At 42.6% G+C, this 21,576-nt stretch overlaps 1 protein-coding gene across 1 annotated transcript; it reads right to left on the bottom strand.

Annotated features, from left to right (window-relative positions):
• Nucleotides 1-5,698: 5,698 nt before the first annotated feature.
• On the bottom strand, nucleotides 5,699-12,761 carry LOC115142664 (myelin and lymphocyte protein-like). The gene is made up of 4 exons (XM_029682292.2): nucleotides 12,559-12,761; nucleotides 11,026-11,193; nucleotides 9,923-10,045; nucleotides 5,699-6,382 (listed from the first exon to the last, which is right to left on the bottom strand). Exons 1-4 carry the CDS (start codon nucleotides 12,646-12,648, stop codon nucleotides 6,308-6,310), a joined length of 456 nt encoding a protein of 151 aa, XP_029538152.1. The 5' UTR covers nucleotides 12,649-12,761; the 3' UTR covers nucleotides 5,699-6,307.
• Nucleotides 12,762-21,576: the final 8,815 nt, after the last annotated feature.

Raw genomic sequence — 21,576 nt, 5'->3', positions numbered from 1 at the left:
ATTGAGTCTTTGAATGAAGAGAGAGATGAAACTGTCCTGTTTGAGTGTTTGTTGCAGCTCATTCCAGTAGCTAGCTGCAGTGAACTGAAAAGAGAAGTGTACCAGGAATGTGTGTGCTTTGGGGACCTTTAAGACCTTTACCTTTAACAGAATGTGACTGGCAGAACAAGTGTTGTATGTGTGAAGGATGAGAGCTGCAGTAGATATCTCAGATAAGGGGGAGTGAGGCCTAAGAGGGATTTATAAATAAGCATCAACCAGTGGGTCTTGTGATGGGTATACAGAAATGACTAGTTTACAGAGGAGTATAGATTGCAGTGATGTGTCCTATAAGGAGCATTGGTGGCAAATCTGATGGCGAAACAGTAAAGAACATCTAGCCACTCGAGAGCACCCTTACCTGTCAATCAATAAATTATTTCTCCATAATCTAGCATGGGTAGGATGGTCATCTGAATCAGGGTTAGTTTGGCAGCTGTGGTGAAAGAGGAGCGATTACTATAGAGGAAACCAAGTCTAGATTTAACTTTAGCCTGCAGCTTTGATATGTGCTGAGAGAAGGACAGTGTACCATCTAGCCATACTCCCAAGTATTTGTATGAGGTGACTACCTCAAGCTCTAAACCCTCAGACGTAGTAATCACAACTTTGGGAAGAGGGGCATTCTTCTTACCAAACCACATTACCTTTATATTGGAGGTGTTTAGAACAAGGTTAAGAAAGCTTGTTGGACACTAAGAAAGCTTTGTTGTAGAGCATTTTACACAAATCCAGGGAGGGGCCAGCTGAGTATAAGACTGTACGATCTGCATATAATTGGATTAGAGAGCTTCCTACTGCCTGAGCTATGTTGTTGATGAATATTGAGAAGAGTGTGGGGCCTAGGATCGAGCCTTGGGGTACTCCCTTGGTGACAGGCAGAGGCTGAAACAGCAGATTTTCTGACTTTATACACTCTATGAGAGAGGTAGTTAGCAAACTAGGCCAAAGACCACTCAGAGACACCAATACTCCTTAGCCGGCCCACAAGAATGGAATGGTCTAATGTATCAAGAGTATTGGCCAAGTCAATCAAAATAGCAGCATTACTGAGAACTACATTACTTAGAATCAAAGGTAATGGTGACATCATTGAGGACCTTTAACGTTGCAGTGACACCTGAGCGGAAACCAGATTGCGTACCAGAGAGAATACTATAGACATCAAGAAAGCCATTGGGGCTAGTCATTGTAAGTTCAGAGTCACTCGCCCAAACACCGCGTGTATGCTAGAGGCAAGTGAAAGCTCGGGACAGAAGGGGAAGTGTGTAGTACCAGACATGTGGAGACAGGACAGGGCAGACGGTGAACAGATCGCCAGGTGGAATCCAAGCAGCAGTGCAGCAGGCAACGGCAGTAGATGTCACACCAACTTGGAAGAAGCTTTTATTTCTGGAGGCAGATTTCTTGTAGAAAATGCCAGTGGATGATCTCTGAAAAGCAGGAGGGGGCATCAAATAAATGTTTTTTATCAGATCAAACACTACTTACTCAGTTCCAGGTTGGATGGTGTCCTCAGGTCTCTGCTGTTTGTTTGTTAGAGCACTCTGTATAGCTTAGAGCTTAGAGAAAAGGAAACCTTGGTAGCAGCAATCTCTCCGGTTAATTTTGGCCAAAATTAGGTTGTAGGTTTGGAGTTTTGATCTGGAATGAAGAACATGCTGTGGAGGGTAGCATCCTGCATGCGCCCCTGCCGAAAAATCTAAGTTTATATAACTCCAAATTTATCCTTTTGTAAAAACAAATGTTGAAAAGTGTGAGAGCTCACATGCAGCTGTCTCTCTCTCTCTCTCTAATATATATGAGCGATTAATATGTAATTACAAGCTCTACAATAACTGAAAACCCTGGGTCCAAGTTCATTTCTGATATTGCCAAACTGTGTGCAATAATGAATTACAATGGTATCACTGGGGCAACATTCTCATTTAGGGTTGATATACACTACATGACCAAAGTATGTGGACACCTGCTCGTCAAACATCTCATTCCAAAAACAGCGGAGTCAATCACCACCTTCCGGAGACACCTGAAACCCCACCTCTTTCAGGAATACCTAGGATAGGATAAAGTAATCCTTCTCACCCCCCCCCCCCCCCTTAAAAGATTTAGATGCACTATTGTAAAGTGGCTGTTCCACTGGATGTCTTAAGGTGAACGCACCAATTTGTAAGTCGCTCTGGATAAGAGCGTCTGCTAAATGACTTAAATGTAAATGTAAATGGATGGGCATTCATATGGAGTTGGTCCCCCCTTTGCTGCTTTAACAGCCTCCATTCTTCTGGGAGGCTTTCCACTACAGCCACAAGAGCATTAGTGAGGTTGGGCACTGATGTTGGGTGATTAGGCCTGGCTTGCAGTCAGCGTTCCAATTCATCCCAAAGGTGTTCGATGGGGTTGAGGTAAGAGTTATGTGTGCCCAATCAAGTTCTTCCACACCGATCTCAACAAACCATTTCTGTATGGACCTGGCTTTGTGCACAGGGGCATAGTCTTGCTGAAAGTAGGAAGCACTGAAATGTCTAGAATGTCATTGTATGCTGTAACTTCAAGATTTCCCTTCACTGGAACTAAGGGGCCTAGCCCAAACAATGAAAAACAGCCCCAGACCATTATTCCTCCTCTGCCAAACTTTACAGTTGGCACTATGCATTGGGGCAGGTAGCGTTCTCCTGGCATCCACCAAACCCAGATTCGTCTGTCGGACTGCCAGATGGTAAAGCGTGATTCATCACTCCAGAGACCGCTTTTCCACTGCTCCAGGCCAATGGCGGCAAGCTAACACCCCTCCAGCTGACGCTTGGTATTGCGCATGATCTTAGGCTTGTGTGCGGCTGCTCGGCCATGGAAACCCATTTCATGAAGCTCCCGACGAACAGTTCTTGTGCTGATGTTGCTTCCAGAGACAATTTGAAACTTGGTAGTGAGTGTTGCAACTGAGGACAGACGATTTTATCATGCTAGGCGCTTCAGCATTCCACGGTCCAGTTCTGTGAGCTTGTGTGGCCTACCACTTCGCGGCTGAGCCATAGTTGCTCCTAGACATCCACTTCACATTAAGAACACTTACAGATGACCGCAGCAGCTCCAGCAGGACTGAAATTTGAGGAACTGACTTGTTGGAAAGGTGGCAACCTATTACAGTGCTACTTTGAAAGTCACTGGGCTCTTCAGTAAGGCAATTCCACTGCCAATATTTGTCTATGAAGATTGCATGGGTGTGTGCTCGATTTAATACCCCTGTCAGCAACTGGTGTCGCTGAAACAGTCATATCCACTAATGGAAGGGGTGTCCACAAACTTTTGTATATATATTACATCTCATCAAAGGATAAAATACAGCTGTCAGATGTTGCGCCTCAGGACACTCACCGAATGACAGTGTGAGACAGTATATTGGAAACTGGGAGGGGAGGGTACATTTGTATTCATGTGGCATTACATCACAGCAGATGACATCGCACAAATGGCCGTGCTCATGTAGTTCATCATCAGTCGCCCACTGGCGCAAACTACTGTAGCCTATCTACTGACTCTCTGGACACCAAAGATATTTTGGGAATTGCTGGTGGTTTGTTTCCAGTGCCGGAAGGAGTCGATAAATCATACATTTTTGGGAGGGGAGCACAGAGCATATTCTTTTCAAATGCATCTGTTTCAAAATGTGACTGTACTGACATGTTCATTGTAGCCTTTCATGACTTTTAATTCTCTAATTTGTCTTTTCTTTTTGAGGCTTTAGTGCAAATATAATTTGAAGAGTAGATTCTGTTTACATTTCTCTATAAACATTTGTTTTTAACCAAAAATAATTAGCAAATGAACAATTAAGTCAAATGTTACACTGGCTTCCATTCAATCTCTCCCTTTACAAAGCTTGTGGAAGTGGGGGCTATATACAGTATGTGCACATAACTCTGTGTTGTTGTTTTTGTCGCACTGCTTTGCTTTATCTTGGCCAGGTTACAGTTGTAAATGAGAACTTGTTCTCAACTGGCCTACCTGATTAAATAAAGGTGAAATAAATCAAATAAAAATGTGTGTGGCTTAATGTGTTTACTCACCTAATCCCAAAGCGGAGTTCTCCTCTGTGTCTGTTTTTTCATGTAATGTGGATGGGCTAACACATGGTGGTGCTTGAGTGTTATTTTATAAGATTTTACATAGCAATAATTACATTTCATGATGACAGATGAAGCAATGCCTTGTGTGTGGTTCACTTGCAGTATAATACGTGATTATTAATTTAAATACTGTTTTACATTGTATTTCACAATTTCTAGTCCTCTGACACACTTTATGTAAATTAACCTGTCTGTATCATATGGATAAAATAAATTCATGAGTCATAAATGGATGGAAGTATTAAATCTAGTAGCAATGGTTATACATTTATTGTTTTTCACAATTTCTAGTTCTCTGGTTCACTGTATGTAAGTGAACCTGTGTGTTTCATGGGCATACAATCAGTAAAGTCAAAATTTCAGCCAAATAGCAATGCTAATTCATGGCAACAGCATGAGTCATGGTGTATAATATAAACAAGTCATTTGGTGATTTTAATTTCCTTAACCTCTGATGGGAGTAGTTACTGCCCACTCAAAAATGTGTGTGTGTGTGTGTGTGTGTGTGGTGCTTGCTCCAATGGGTCCCAATGACATGTGTGTCCCAGCCACCCTGCCCCAACTTTATTTACGCCCTCTGCCAGGGCATTCAGATTCAGGTTATTCTGGTTTCATACTAGAGCGGCCATGAGTCACCCCGCCTTCTTACAGTTAGATACTGATCCCCACCTGATAGCATCTAGACTAAAACACTACTTAGCACCTATCCTTGTTCTACAGCCACTTGTCTTTGACACAATAGTGTTACAAGATTTGCAAGCAACGCTGGACAACACCTGTGATGTTTGTGTACACAATGTAATTTAACAAGCTCCAGGTTCAAAAATAACTATGTTATTACTTAATTTAGTGAATGTGTTAACCTTTATCAGTGGGCGTATGTCACATTTTGAAATCCAATATGTTACACTACCGTAGTAAATGTCACCAAATGATATTGCTGATGTAATATGTTTGTGAATAATGTTATTCTACCTTAGGTAATGACACCTGTCTCACTCTGACTGCATATACCAGTGCCTTGCAGTGGGAAACAGTACTAGGTGATGTGGTGTACCTGTTATTAGAAATGGGGAGGACCAGAGAGATAAGATTGTTGAGAGGTAAGAATGCACCTGATACGTGTGACGCACAATACAACAAAACCACCACTGCGATATACAGGTTAATGTACATTTCGTGTCCCAGAGATCCGTGACCCTTTTGTTAGGTCCTCTGACTTGACAAAATAGACTCTCAGGGGAAAAGGAGATTAGAATGAAGCTGCGTTCTTGATTCACCTAACACTGTGCCTGATGAAAAATGTATAAGTGTCAATACCAGACATCCCCCGTGGCTTGAAATGGAACCCTGTTGGAGGTGAAACATGACCCTATTTTGTCGTTAACAGCTGTCAACTCCGAAACTAAAGATAGACTGGTTACCCATTTTATTGTTTGGTCTATGAGGCTACAAACACTTTGGGTCATTGAAAAGAGCTAGCTATATTAAAGACAATTAGCTATTATCACTAATGTGTCCTGCTGTAGGCTTACAATGTTTCATAATACCTTTATTAGAACGTAACAGTACGTGGATCCATCAAGATCAACATTTTACAGAAATGCTATCAGTAGCAAAGCATATAAAAAGCAAACAAACATTTCATTACATTTTACATTTCTGGTTTGTTCAATAAAATGTGGTAGATTCATTGAAAAAAATATAAAAGTAAAAAATAGTAAAATAAAAAAAATGTTGTAACTGTAATAATTGACTTAGTAGCCCATCATTACTTTTTAATTATAGGTTTGCTTTCATATGGTTAGTCCTCCAAGAGGGATCTGGTTCTGCATCCCAATTCTCTACCCGTCTACCCTGCATATGTTCACTTCCCTTCATGGATTTAAAAAGAAAGGACATGTAGGCCTATGATGGCCATTCCCTCTAGTCTAAACCATGCTTAAACCAATCATTTGCTTTTGAATATGTAGGGGGGAGTGCACACTTTAGGAGAATGATAGAGAATTGGGATGCAGAGCAGGTAGATTTCTTCTTTACCTCAGGGTATAGGCCATGCAGTACAGTACACCACAGCCCTCCATGGTTTCAAATGGTAGATTTAAGACCTCCTCTTTGACTGAGGCCTTTAGCATCGTTCTAGTTTAGAAGGACTTCCACCTGATGGCCGAAAAGATGGTGTGGATGAAGTAGAGGAGTGTGGCCACGTAAGAGAACACCTGGGAGAGTAAGAACATATCATCAGCAACAACCGGGGGTGACATTGAACAGATAAAGATATTCAACTGGGACTCAAACTCTGGTCCAGTGACTGTCAACCCAACACCTTAGCCGTTAGGCCGAGAGATCTGAACTCCTTGACAAGGTCAGTAGGTGTTTGATTGAAATCGCAACAATATCTTCCACCTTTGAATGGGTAACAAACACACAATGAATAGGCACACGTTTGGGGAACTCAGTACATAATCTAGCCTACTGTTAGACAGTTGAACGCCCACAATCCCTACGAATAAGAAAGAGTAGCAAAATGAGTTCAAGCAGAAACGGAGTGCACAATTATAGTTAAATATTTATGTAACAGGAATTTATTCTGTGGTCGAAGCTGTAACTAATTAAAGAGGATGAAATCCTTTCAATCATTCCTTTTACTTTGGGATTGAGACCCCCTAATGCATTGAGTGTACAAAACATTAAGACCACCTCCTCTTTCCATGACATCGACTGACCAGGTGAAAGCTATGATCCTTCATTGATGTCACTTGTTAAATCCACTTCAAATCAGTGTAGATGAAGGGGAGGAGACAGGTAAAAAAGGATTTTTAAGCCTAGAGACAAAAACGGCTCACCGGTTTGTGTCAAGAACTGCAACACTGCTGGTTTTTTCACGCTCAACAGTTTCCCGTCCACCATCCAAAGGACATGCAGCCAACTTGACACAATTGTGGGAAGCATTGGAGTCAACATGGGCCAGCATCCCTTAGGAAAACTTTCGACACCTTGTAGTGTCCACGCCCCGATGAATTGAGGCTGTTCTGGGGGCAAATAGGGCAGTGCTACTCAATATTAGGAAGGTGTTCTTAATGTTTTGTCCACTTAGTGTCCATAACGAATGGTGTGGATTACGGACTCAACTCGAACCCAGACCCCTTTTGAGTCGTGAAAACATCTGACAAATTGTGATTTAGGGACATAACATTGGTTTTCAGGAGTCAAATGAATCCACCCCACATACCATCCGTTGTGGAGATCCAGCTATATTCCTCAAACTAATATGCATAGTGGAAAAATAAGCACAGAATAAAACCTTGAAAATACATGGTGCTTTTTACCCATTCATTTTGGATTGAGGCATGTAGCTGGATCTACTGAACAGATGGCCTGGGAGTCTGGGACCAGTGGTGTAGTGCTGCCAGAGCACAGGGGACCAGTGGTGTAGTGCTGCCAGAGAACAGGGGACCAGTGGTGTAGTGCTGCCAGAGCACAGGGGACCAGTGGTGTAGTGCTGCCAGAGCACAGGGGACCAGTGGTGTAGTGCTGCCAGAGCACAGGGGACCAGTGGTGTAGTGCTGCCAGAGCACAGGGGACCAGTGGTGTAGTACTGCCAGAGCACAGGGGACCAGTGGTGTAGTGCTGCCAGAGCACAGGGGACCAGTGCTCCCTCACTTTTTTTGATTTGAGAATACAGAGAGCTGGTAAATCTATTTCTGGGAAATGTATTCTGATAAATTCTATTTAATTACCAATAAAACTGTTATTCAATAGTTTTTCATATAAACCAAATAAATATGTATAGCAGGCTAGAGGTAGCTAAATGGTGGTTTCTTCCCTGTCTTCTCTCTGGCAGTGGCGAGAATGATGAGGAACTGTAGGATACAGTCTGTGCACTGGAGAGGCCCATCGGAGGCTTGACCACTTTAAAAACAAATCTGCACCTCGGCTGAGTGTGAGAGGGGGTTCAGCCACATGAACCTTATCATCACACCAAATTCATTGTGTATCTGCCTTGATGTTCACAAAACTCCATGTACCACCTCTTGTGCAGTGGAACCCAGAACAATATGTGACTACTTGGTTACGGCGACACAGTTCTGCCGAGGACACATAAACCAGAGTGGCCACCGCAAAGACCAAGCAGCTTGGCCCTCTCTGGAAGTTGCTGTAGCCCTGCTTGGGATATTTTGCCTATTGGTTGAGACGCAGGCCCCATTCTAGCTTGGGACAGTATGTCAAGGTGGGCACTTGGAAATTGGGCCAAGTTAGAGGTAATAATGCATTTAGTTTATAGTTTATTGAGATGCATGAATACACCACAACAAAGGCTTGATTAATGGCTGTTTTGAAACAGATTTCCTGCAATTCTACATAGTAATGATTTATGTTCACTACTTGGTCAATTGATTTGATAACATGTTAATCTATGCAAATAAATTATATGAATTGATAGCTCACCTCTGTTTTCTTTTATTATGTTATAGGGTATATTGTAACCATGTGTTAAAGTTAATCAAATCAAAGTTTATTTATGATACAGCGTAGTGTAAGCGACACAAAACAATTAAATGCTTCCTCGCAACAAAAGCTTTCCTCGCAAGCAGTGCAATGATATTAAGCTATATGTATTTACATTAGGCTATAGCCTACAAATAGCTATATCACGTAGTCATAGGCCTATTAGGATTTACTTTAAATTATTGTATCCTTCAACACCGCAAGTTGGTTCAACTTCTTTTACATCATTGTGTGATCCTGGCATTTTTTTATGTTACAGCTTTAATCTAAAATGGATTAAATCAATAAAAAAAAAATCCTCATTAAGCTACACACAATACCCCTTAATGACAAAGCAAAAACAGGTTTTTAGAAATTTCAACAACAAAAACAAACAGAAATCGCTTATTTACATAAGTATTCAGATTCTCTGCTATGAGACTCGGAATTGAGCTCCGGTGCATCCTGTTTCCATTGATCATACTTGAGATGGTTCTTCAACTTGATTGGACATAATTTGGAAAGGCACACACCTGTCTATATAAGGTCCCACAGTTGACAGTGTATGTCAAAGCAAAAACCAAGCCATGGGGTCGAAGGAATTGTCCGTCCGAGAGAGGATTGTGTTCAGGCACAGACCTGGGGAAGGTACCAAAGCATTGAAGGTCACCAAGAACACAGCGGCCTCCATTCTTAAATGGAAGAACTACCAAGATTCCTACAGCTGGCCACCCTGCCAAACTGAGAAATCGAGTGTGAAGGGCCTTGGTCGGGGAGGTGACCAAGAACCCGATAGTCACTCTGACTCACAGAGCTCCAGTGTTCCTCTGTGGAGATGGGAGAACCTTCCAGAATGACAACCATCTCCGCAGCATTCCACCAATCAGGCCTTTATGATAGAGTGGACAGATGGAAGGCACTCTTCAATAAAAGGCACATGAAAGCCCTCTTGGAGTTTGCCAAAAGGCACATAAAGACTCAGACCATGAGAAGCAAGATTCTCTGGTCTGATGAAAACAAGACCTGAATGCCAAGTCTGGAGGAAACCTGGCACCATCCCTACATTGAAGCATGGTGGTAGCAGCATCATGCTGTGGGGATGTTTTTCAGCAGCAGGGACTGGGGAAACTAGTCAGGGGCAGGGAAACTAATGGACGATATTTGATACTAAACTGTATAGGAACTGTTACAGTGAGAAAGACGTGAACATTTTAGATTGTTTTTTGGCTTCCCTATGTATTTCCTATGATTTGCTGTTATGGAAGACTTACCACTGCAGAAATGTCAAGTCGATAGTTAAAGAGGAGTCCACTTTTCTTATCCAGGGTCACTTTGGCGAGAGCCACTGAGGCACTGAGGTAGAAGAAAGCTGCCATGCCGTGGTATGCAAAGTCCTGTGTGAGATAGAAAGGGAAGGACGAGGAAATTATTTTCACAGCGTTTGACTGGATCATGGAAAAAGATCTGGGGTGAAACTTAACCAACAATACAGTGTGACTGCTTTTTGGAGCCAGAAGATTATCTTACAGCCAAGAGCACGGGTGACGTCTGCTTGAGCCAGCGCTACATTTATTTTCCTTAGACCAGTTTTTCCCAATCCATTTCTGGCCAGCCTCCAGGGTGTGTACATTTTAGTTCTAGCCGAGCACTAGCACACCTGATTCAACTAATCACCACGCCTTTGATTAGTTGAATCAGGTGTGTTAGTGATGGAATCAAAATAGGTACACCCTGGGGAGTCCGCTAGGGAATGGATTGGGAAACACTGCCTTATAACTTATGAGATCTAGTATTTTCTGAAGAAGTACACTTATCATCAATACATACATATATTTATTATCAATGGCGATGATGACTGTTGAATATAGTGGACCTCCTCCAAAGAGAGCTGTCATAACTGGGGCGTCAGGTAGCGTAGTGGTTAGAGTGTTGGACTAGTAACCAAAAGTTGCAAGATCGAATCCCGGAGCTGACAAGGTAAAAATATGTTGTTCTGCCCCTGAACAAGGCAGTTAACCCAATGTGCCTAGGCTGACATTGAAAACAAGAATTAGTTAACTGACTTGCCTAGTAAAATAAATTTGATTTCATACTCAGTTGCTTCTGCTGCTTTTCCTTCTCTGTCTAGTATGCCAACTATCATGTAATTCTTATTAAGTACAAATACATTTTCTATTTCGACAAAGACAGGTTCTAATTCATTGTGAAAAGTTCTCCAGGATTGGCCCCTCAATTTGACTAGATTCTTTAAAATAAAATATACATGCTATATTACTATTTGTGTGTGTGCTCCTTTAACTTATCCTTCGTCTGGTTGGTCGATAAAAATAAAAAAACATCTATCCATGGTGCTTCCGCCCCCCAAAAGACTCACAGCAGCTGCCCATCCCCCGCTGTTGCGATGCACTCCCAAGGCGAACATGCACATCCAGATGAAGGTCATGGTGAAACAGAAGACGGACACGAACATCACCCAGCCCTGTGGGTTGGCGGGGTCCACCAGTGTACATGCCACCAGGATCCATACCAGACCTCCAAAGACCTGAAACAATGCATTGCAGTAGAGTAAATGGTTTTAATGGTCCATTCAATTAAAATTGAAAGAAGTCAATTGTTCCACTTAATTAGACTTGCACCTATGGTAATACTCTAAACGAAATATGAATTTCAAATATTGAGAACAATACAGCATATCCCAAAAACATGTGGGGAATCCCCTACAGTCAGGGTAAGTGGGAAAATCATGTTTGGTTGTATTTTCAGTGGAACATCAAGTGGCCTTGGTAGTAAGAGATACAATTATTTTGTTTCATTGGTTTTAAAATGTTGGAGTCTGCAGTTTTTTTTTGGGGGGGGGGACTGAAATATTAAAAGGAAAACCTTTCAGATCTGTGACACCCTAGAAACTAATTTGGTGCTATTAGGGAGTTTGGGGAGAAAACAAAATTGGCATTACTGAAGCTAAAACTACACTACTGTAATAGCACTTATTCAATTGTTGTAATCAATTATATAACATAGTGAAGTAAACAGATGATCATTTACCAGACCTACCTTAGAAAACCAACAATGGCCTGCCCTTCCCTAATCTCTATGACATACAATTTATGAAAGGTACAATTAGTTGTTTTTCATCAAGTCACACCCTTTCTGTTACTCCACCCTGACAAGCTCCAGCAATCAATCTGTTGCCTGGAAATGCAAAATAAGGGTGTGTCAGAATCCACCTGTCTTGTTCATCAGCATGAATGTGGATACTTGGGGTGATTGTGAAATGTCTACAAACTAAAACACGGACATCTTGAAATGTCACACACTTTCTACATTAGATGTGATGGTTCAGTAGAAGTACTACACACAATCTTAACCGCACGCTTCTTCTAAAAACAACCTGCATTTTACATTATATCAAATAAGTGTTTTACTGAATGATGACTTGTAGAAAATGCACATACATAAAGGATATGTTCCTCCACAAATCATAAGAGCAACGTGTGCTGAATTTACACAAGCAGCCCAATTATTTTCATTTATTGGTCATTGGACCAATCAGATCAGCTCTGAATAAGATATCATGTGATTGGTCAAAAGAACAATTAGCTAAAAAAATATCAGAATTGTGCTGCCTATGTAGACCCAGCCAAACATTCCTACCCACTGGCAACACTGGTTCGATCAACGTTGTTTCCACATAATTTAAATGAAATTACGGAAACGTGGAATAGACGTTGAATTTACGTCTGTGCCCAGCGGGTAGAGGAAACATTTTGTCGAAAATTGGAACACACGTAAAAAGGTTCTACAGGTGCACGACCATGGGAAGTGCGTCAATTGACGTCATTAAAATACTATCAAGTGTGTGTACAATATATATGCCTAGCAAAAACAGTAAACCCTTGTAACTCACAAGCTCCGGTAGGTAGAGAATGTCTGGAATAGTTGTGCATATTCCGAATCCACTGGGTAAATTTCCCATAGTGTCTGTAGTTGATGCCATGGTTGCTCTCCTTCGGGGTTTCGCGCACCTCAAATGTAGTAATGGTAGAACAAGTGCAGGTGCCCGTTTTAAGAGAGGTGCAAACTTGAATAACCTGCTTTCCCATCCCGATACCTAACTGTCACACCCGATCAAATAAAGACCAGTTTTGTAGTTTACCTGCACGTGAATTGTAGGCTAACCTACCCAATTAGTCATATCAATTATAGATTCAAGAAGTTTGTCTGAACTTGTAGAAGACGCGCTATACATTTTTTTCAAGTTGACTCATTCGTCACACCCAACTGTTGACAAACTCACCCTCGAAGTGAACCTTTGCCAAATGAACACGAGAGAGCAACTAGTGATCAACTCCTAATTTTAAAACTCAAGATCGAAAAAATAGTTTTACAATAGATGCTTTAGTCATTGTGTGAGAATGAGGCAATTGTCCTAAAAAAAGTTGTAAAAATGCCTGATCTAATTAGTCAGTTATCCACAGAAATACATAATTATTGCCTATAAAACGGGCAGTTCCTGAAAAACTATATTCCGTTCTATTCAGACCTTTTTTTCAGTAGAATAGAATACAATAACTTTATTTTTCTCAGAGGGATATGTGGTCCGATTAGTCTACTAGGACAATTAAGATAAATTAAAGTGCAGTTTTTCAATTTATCATGTCATAACTGCCAAAATAAAGGAAATATCAACATAGAGCGCTGGGCCACCAGAACAGCGTCAATGCGCTTGGAGGGATGCCCCATCATACTTCCACGAGAAATTCCTTTTGGTGTTTTTTTTTTTCGAAAACGCTGTCTCATGCACAGCTCCAGAATCTCCCATAAATGTTCAATTAGGTTGAGATCTGGTGACACACACACACACACACTTTAAGCCACCTGAGATCTCTTCTTCTAGCCAAAATAATAGGCAACTGAGCATTGCCTAGTCTGGAAGGACCAGCTTTTAATATACTTTGTATCCCTCGTTTACTCAAATGCTTCCTTTATTTTGGCAGTTATTATACTTTAAAATGATCCATTGTTTTGTAGGCCATTTATAAACTTAACACGAACAACGTGTAGAATAATGTAGCTAGGATCCTATTAGACAATATCCAATGTATAATAAGTTGCCGCTAACCTCCCTCGTTGATCTAACTGGGTATTGCTGCAAAACATGATCATTTTTGTTCTGGGGTTTAACAGTAATGTACGTCCCAAATATAACCCTGTCCCTATTTAGTGCACTACTTTTGAACAGGGCGCATAGGGCTCTGAACAAATGTTGTTCACCATAGGGAATAGGGTGCCAATTGGGACGAAGCCTGAGTGCATGTGTGTGATGTTTGTATGGACATGTCTCCAGACGAGACACTACACACCAACGTCTCCAGGCACACCACTCTCCAAGTGACAAATATGTTGTTTGAGGGAACTATTATCCTTTCACACTATCATGCTGACCCAGCTCAGTTCCACAGTGAATATGGTGGAGGCAGAACCAGGCTAACCCAGTACAGTTCAACTTGGCTCAGCACAGTAGTGGGAAAAGGATATAACTTACCTGGCACATTTATGATGACAGTGCTATGTTGTAATATGGTTGTTTTGTCTTATGGAACATTTTAAACTGGTAATACAAATACAATTTGATGTATGGTTGTGTGAATGTGATGAGAGAAGGTGGCTTGAACTTTTGTTTTCAGGCCATCATTGTAAATAAGAATTTGTTCTAGTTAAAGGTTAAATCAAATAAAAATGTTGTGTGACCATCCCATGTACAGAAAATTATGAGTGACATTGGTTTGGGTAAGGATATTTTCAAAGTATCCTTTGACAACCAATGGTCACTGTAAAAACTATTGCAACCTATTTTAAAGTCAGCACAACATATATAGCTACCCATCCTCTCATTTGCGTCCATGAAGAACATATAGAAATGCTTTCATAACATGCCCTGGGTATACATTGCCACCTAGTGGATTTTTTTTAGCTTACTTGAGTTAAGAGCGGTCCCATCTTGTTCAAGCCTTATGGTAAATTGTTGGCTTCTTCAGAGCGGGAGAGTCTCAACTCCGGGGAAAATCTGTCTCCCTCCAGCAGGAAGCGTCGCTTCGTTGTTTCACCCACCAAGCAAGGAGTTTGTGTGGACGTCAATGAGAATGGCATATTTGCTGTGAGACGTTTATTTGATCTAAAATAAGTTTTGGAATGCTAAAGTTACGAGTGTAATGATATAAGTAGGACGCATGACATGCCGGAGTCATGACTTGGCCTGTGGGTAAGGTTTATGACCCCCCCATAAATACCTTTGTCACGTAGAGTAAGCCAGGAGGCTATACTAGAAAACCTAACCTCTATCAAAATGAAAAGATGGCGGAGCCGCAAAAGTTCAGTGCAAGGGTGTTTATTTACATAGTTATTCCGGAACAAAAACAGTACTGCCATCAAACGTATACCTTATGGGACAGCTAAAAACAATGCTGCCTCATTCACAGCTCAATCCAAAATACCTCTCCATGAACTAAAAGAGAGGCTCCTTTTGTAGCGCTAGCCCCTCCCCTCAGAACAATTAACCCTAATTAATTAAGCAATTACCTAGGCAAACCTACATTTTCCATTTAACTAAACAAACATACTAAAGTATATGCATTGCAACATGTTTATGAAACAATATCACAACATAACATTTACAAAACGACATAACTACTGACAGTGTCTTTCAATATGCACATTTACATTAATGAGCCATTTGGGACAGGCACTACAAAGTCAGCCCAATTCCCTTTCCTCGGGTCCTTATCCAGCATACCTGGAAGCTACAGAGATGGAAAGAGAGGAACAGAACAAACAAACACGCTCATCCACAACATAGATCAGTATATAATAAATATTGCTTATCTTAAATATGAACACTGACAAGTGTGAAATGTATGTACTAAGCCCACTTTATAGCCAGGCACTCCTTCTCGATTATAGAATACCTGGTTTCCCTGGGCAACAGCTTCCGACTCAGGTACAGCACAGGAAGCTCTTCTCCTGGCTCCCCTTGGGCCAGTACAGCTCCAATTCCCACAGCCAAAGCGTCCACTTGCACGAGAAACCTCTTCTGAAAATCAGGGGCCTGGAGAACAGGGAATGAGCACAGTCGGTTTTTCAGTATCATGAAGGCTTCCTCACACTGCTCAGTCCACTTCACAGGGTTGCTGGCCACCTTTGAAGTGAGGTTGGTTGGCCGAAAACTGTGGAATGAATCTCCGGTGCCACCCTGCCAGACCTAGGAAGGACTTCACCTGTGTCTTGGTTCTGGGTTGAGGGCTGTTCCTGAAGGACTCCACTTTGTCCACCTGAGGTCGAACTTCACCTTTACCCAGCTGGTAACCCAGGTACTTTGTCTCCTGTGTCGCCCACTCACACTTCAGGAGGTGAAGTGTGAGGCCTGCATCATGCATCTTCCCTAGGACTCTGCAAAGATGCTGTATGTGCTCCTCCCAGGAGTGGCTGTAGATCACCACATCATCCAAGTAAGCAGCACAGTAATCGTCACAGTCCTGGAGGACCTTGTGCATCAGCCTCTGGAAAGTCGCAGGGGCCTGTCGTGGAAATTTCCTCTATTTACCAAATCATGGGAGCAAACCACAACACAAGTCAGAGTTAGTTATCAAAGTCCATCTTTAATTATATGAGCTCTATCACAACCCTGTGACTCTCAGATCAATTCAGTGTCTATCAATGAATTCTCTGAGAGCCCCTTCTACATTGCAACTGATCCTTTAATAGCAAAGATCCACCCCCCCTAGACGACATGACAAACCACAGGTCTTAGGAACTTACACAAAAAGAAGACTTTACTTCAGAGAGGAGTATCCCCTAGCCAGACAGAGTTGGCTATAAATTATCGTTCAGTTTGGTCTCCTAAACAAAGCTCTTATTTTGTCCTTGGTACAAAATGGTACCAAGACATTACCCCCACCCTATGATATATATCAAATTGTCATTTAGATACAACCAATTCTAAATACAACCAATCCTAGACAAGCTCACGGAGAGGAGAGTGACTGGCACACAGACACAGTGGAGCAAAATATATGTTTACACATGATGACACCTTGACCTCTCCCCTCTCTGCGGCCCATTCAACTTAGTCTTGACACAGATACTGCAATCCTGCCACAGTATTATACAAAAATAACATTCTTGATGAGAAGTAACTTACAAACATATGATGAATATAAAACATCTTACCTATGTTACCAACCAATTCTGATTATTCCCCAACAGGCCCCATGAAGGGCAAACGGCATGACCTTAAACTGGAACAGGCCCATTGGCGTCCGGAATGCAGTGTAGGCCTTGGATTGTTCATCCAGGGGCACCTGCCAGTACCCTTTGCAGAGATCCAATGTGGTGATGTAATGAGCTCGACCTATTCTCTCCAGTAAGTCGTCAATGCGGGGGCATTGGGTAGGCATCAAACTGGGAGATGGCATTCACCTTACGCAAGTCCATGCAGACGCGCAAAGACCCATCCTTCTTTGGGACAATGACAATAGGGCTGCTCCATTCACTTGAAGATGGCTCGACAACATCCATTTCTATCATGGTGTAGACCTCTTCCTTGAGAGCTACCACCAGCCTCAAGCACACGGTAAGGATGCTGGCAGACAGGGTTCTGGCCAGGCTTCAAACGAATAACGTGTTCTAGGACTTTGGTTCTTCCTGGTCTCTCACTGAAGAGGGCTGGATACTTGCCAAACAGCTGTTTCATCTCATCTTGCTTGTTTTCTTCTAGGTGAGACAGTATGACCTCTGCTCGTCCTTTCCATGCCTCTGTGACCCCATCCGACTAGTCTTCTTCTACTCTGCGGACCAGAAAGGACTTTCCCTTGGAGAGTTCCTCTTTCTCCTCCCAGGCCTTGAGGTTCACATGATAGGTTTGCTTCTTATTACCCTTGTCCGGGTGCAGCACCTCGGTAGGTCACCGGGCCCATCTTCCTTCCGATTAGGTACGGTCATTGCCGTTGCGCAAGGAGCTTGCTGGTAGACGAGGGAAGGAGGAGCAGGACTTTCTGTCCTGACTCAAATTCTGTGTTGAGCGTGCTGGTCATACCCTCTCTTCTGGGCCTGCTGAAGGTTTGCCCTAGCTTCCTCTCGGTACCGCTCCAACCTGGCTCGCATCTGGAGGACATACTGGACAATCCCCTGTCCTGAGGTAGCTACTGGGGAACCTTCCCAGCACTTCTTCAGCAGGTCCAGTAGTGCCTGCACTGGCCATCCATAGAAGAGTTTGAATGGCGAGAAACCTGTCGATGCCTGAGGCACCTCTCTGTAAGCAAAAAGCAGAAAGGTTTGTGTACCTGCTGCCGACAGTAAAAACAGGTCAGATCTCTCCCATCAGAGCGAACTGTATGATCCCTTACCTCCCTCCTCCCAGACACATAACCCCCAGAGTTACCTCCACCATCTCTGGCGTCTGATGTCCCTTGTGTCTCTGAGACTCCTTGGAGCGGGTGCTGCAGGTCGTGATTGTCCCCCTTTACGTGCATTGGCCGCAGTGCAAGCTTGGCCACCATAAGCCCGTCCTTGGGCTCCTGCTCTCAGACCCAGGTTCGAATGTCGTGTGGTAGAACTTGTAAAAGTTGCTTGAGGATGATGACCTCACCGATTTCGTCCCGTGTCTTCTCCTCCGGTCGAACCCTTCGTCGGTAGAGACCCTTAAGGTGGTGGTACGTCTCTGTCGGCGACTCACCCAATGGCATCGATGCAGCTCTGAAGCGTTGATGGTAGGTCTCTGGGGAGTTGTCGAACTTCACCAGCAGCGCTTCCTTCAAGCCCTTAGACGTTGGATAGCCCCTCATCCATTGCTGTGTAAGCCTCTAAGGCCTTGCCTGTGAGCAATGGGACAAGCCTGCAGGCCCACTCTACCTCCGGCCACTGCCACGTCTTGGCCATACGCTCAAACCTCAGCAGGTAGTTTTCAATGTCCTCCCCCTGCTGGTATGAGGGCATCTTTGGCTCCTTCCTCAGGAATGCTGGAAGATGGACGTTTACACTGCTGGACTGGTCTCCTGGTGCTGGGGATGGCCTCATTACTGCTTGGGGACCCTGCTGCGTCGAGCCTTTGTCGTCCTGGTGTTGGAAGACCCAATCTTGGGCTCTCACTGACGAGTTCCACTTGGTGAGGAGCTGTAAGGATAGATTGGCGTAGGCCCTGTAACTCCTGCTTGAAGTCTTCGTCCCTCCTCTCAAGGCAGGTGATAAGTTGCTGGAAAAGGGCTACCATGGTTGGGTGTGGTTCTGGTCCCCCAACTGCTCCTTCAGTCAGCTGGTCTTTTCTGGCTGTATCTGCTGGTTCAACCGGTAGCTCAAACGGTTCTGGTTGTGTTTGGCCCATTGGTCAGGCTCCTAGTTTCTCATACTTGACCTCTTATTCACCAGACAATTCCATGGTATTCCACCCCGGATTCAACTTCGGGTACCTTTTCTGACAGTTGATGCTGCTGCTGAGAACGCAATCCTGTACGCATTCCTTTACCTCTCTTGTTGGAATTCACTGATTTGCAGTGCACTATCCCACCACTGCCACCATATGTCACGTAGAGTAGGCCAGAAGGCTATAATGGAAAACTAACCTCTATCAAAATAAAAAGATGGCGGAGCCACAAAAGTTCTTCTGTGCAAGGGTGTTTATTTACATAGTGATTCCGGAACAAAAACAACAGTACTGCCATCAAACGTATACCTTATGGGACAGCTAAAAACAATGCTGCCTCATTCACAGCTCAATCCAAAATGCCTCTCCATGAACTAAAAGAGAGGCTCCTTTTGTAGCGCTAGCCCCTCCCCTCAGAACAATTAACCCTAATTAATTAAGCAATTACCTAGGCAAACCTACATTTTCCATTTAACTAAACAAACATACTAAAGTATATGCATTGCAACATGTTTATGAAACAATATCACAACATAACATTTACAAAACGACATCACTACTGACAGTGCATTTCAATATGCACATTTACATTAATGAGCCATTTGGGACAGGCAAAGTCAGCCCAATTCCCTTTGCTCGGGTCCTTATCCAGCATACCTGGAAGCTACAGAGATGGAAAGAGAGGAACAGAACAAACAAACAATGCGCTCATCCACAACATAGATAAGTATATAATAAATATTGCTTATCTTTTAAATATGAACACTGACAAGTGTGAAATGTATGTACTAAGACAGAAAAGTTCACTTGTTTGTCGACCCACATTGTTACCTTATCTGATAATGGAGCAGGGAGGAGTGATGAATGTGTGTGTGCGTTAAAGAACCAAATGCTGCCCGCGGCCAGTGACGGACTTCTACATCACAACCTTTCTCCCTTCCCTCTCTCTCTGACTCTACAGAGAGACTCTTGCATAGCCTTTGTTAATTAAACATAGAGATTCTGGGAACATCAAACAAGTGGGGGGAAAGGAACCATATTTCGGTAATAGAACCAGTTGAAAATATCCGTTGGTATTTAATGATTATGATGCCAGTTTGGTTGCCATCTGAGACATTATGACTGATGACAGAATGACATAAACTGTATCTGGGAACGTCTACACATTCTAGTTATCAGATTCACATGGAATTGTTGTGCAATTTAAATGTTTAAATATGAAACTATTTGTTAAAAGATTAAATGTAATTTTAGCTTCCAAATGAGAGATTTGGGTTTTCATAAGGTTAGAGCTCTGCTCAATCAGTGGCCCGCCCCTGTGAAGAGACATTAGTTATAAACTATGAAACACACCCTTCTCTCCCTCCACAAAATAAGCCCTTGACAAAAATGTAACCTCCTGTTCCTGCAGCCTCTGTGTTAAAAGGGCGAATAACTTGCTGTTCCGGGTACATTAGGGCAACGGTCCAATGTCAGAAGGATTTAGATATTAAGCTGTTCCGGGTACATTAGGGCGACGGTCCGATGTCAGAAGGAATCAGATAATAACTACAGAACTAAACCAACCTCAGCGTGAGCTTTGGTTGCGAATGGTATGAACTTTGAACTCTTATTCACTACAGAAGTGATACCTCCTAGCTGTTGAGTTAGCAGCAGCCACTGTAAACGTGGGCTAGGAAAGGACGGACGGCGTATCCAGTCTAACACACAACGACGATACTACAAGGTATCATCCATACCACCAGACACATTCTTCAGAGGACAGCAAGATCTCTGTTGGGCAACAAGGCCAGCATCTACGACCAACCTACCGAAGTGCAGCTCAGAGTAAATATTTATTGCATTTTCCTTTTCCAAATGGGCGGTAATTTAGAATGCATAAGATACTGTATTTACGATAGCATAGCTTCTCCCTTTGTTCCTCAGTCTTCCCGCTCTTTCACTCAAACCCAACCCCCTTTCCTTTGTGTAACCAGCAGTCATGTCGGCTCCGTCCACCAGGGACGTTTTCTGTATGACACAATTTGCATTCTGTTTATATGTAATTCTGTGTGATTAGTTAGGTATTTAGTAAATAAATAATTAAACAGAATTTTGTATTGCTGATTCAACTTGTTAGCCAGGGTTCGTGAAGATAACCAAGAATTTACAACTTTCAGATGAGACTGAAATAAGGTGACGATTAATATTGACTGCTAAAGATGTAAAATATTACTAGGTCTTTAAGAGTTTATTCGGAAGATAAGAGCTCTATAAACACTCTTTCGTGGTGCCCCGACTTTGTAGTTAATTACATTTACATGATCAGCTCAATCAGGTAATATTAATTACAGAGAAGGATTTTATAGAATAGCATGTCATATCACTTAATCCGGCATAGCCAAAGACACGACACCGGCAACTTTAAAAAAAAGTTGTATATCGGCTATGATATGAGGCTAGTAGCATAGCATCTCTCTCTATTGAATACAGGCGGTTGACATCAATAACCATCATCGAATATTCAAAATG

This window comes from Oncorhynchus nerka, linkage group LG15 (assembly GCF_034236695.1).
Source record: "Oncorhynchus nerka isolate Pitt River linkage group LG15, Oner_Uvic_2.0, whole genome shotgun sequence".
Taxonomy (NCBI): Eukaryota; Metazoa; Chordata; class Actinopteri; order Salmoniformes; family Salmonidae; genus Oncorhynchus; species Oncorhynchus nerka.
Note: the sequence above shows the minus strand (reverse complement) of the source record. Positions and strands in the feature narration are given on the sequence as shown.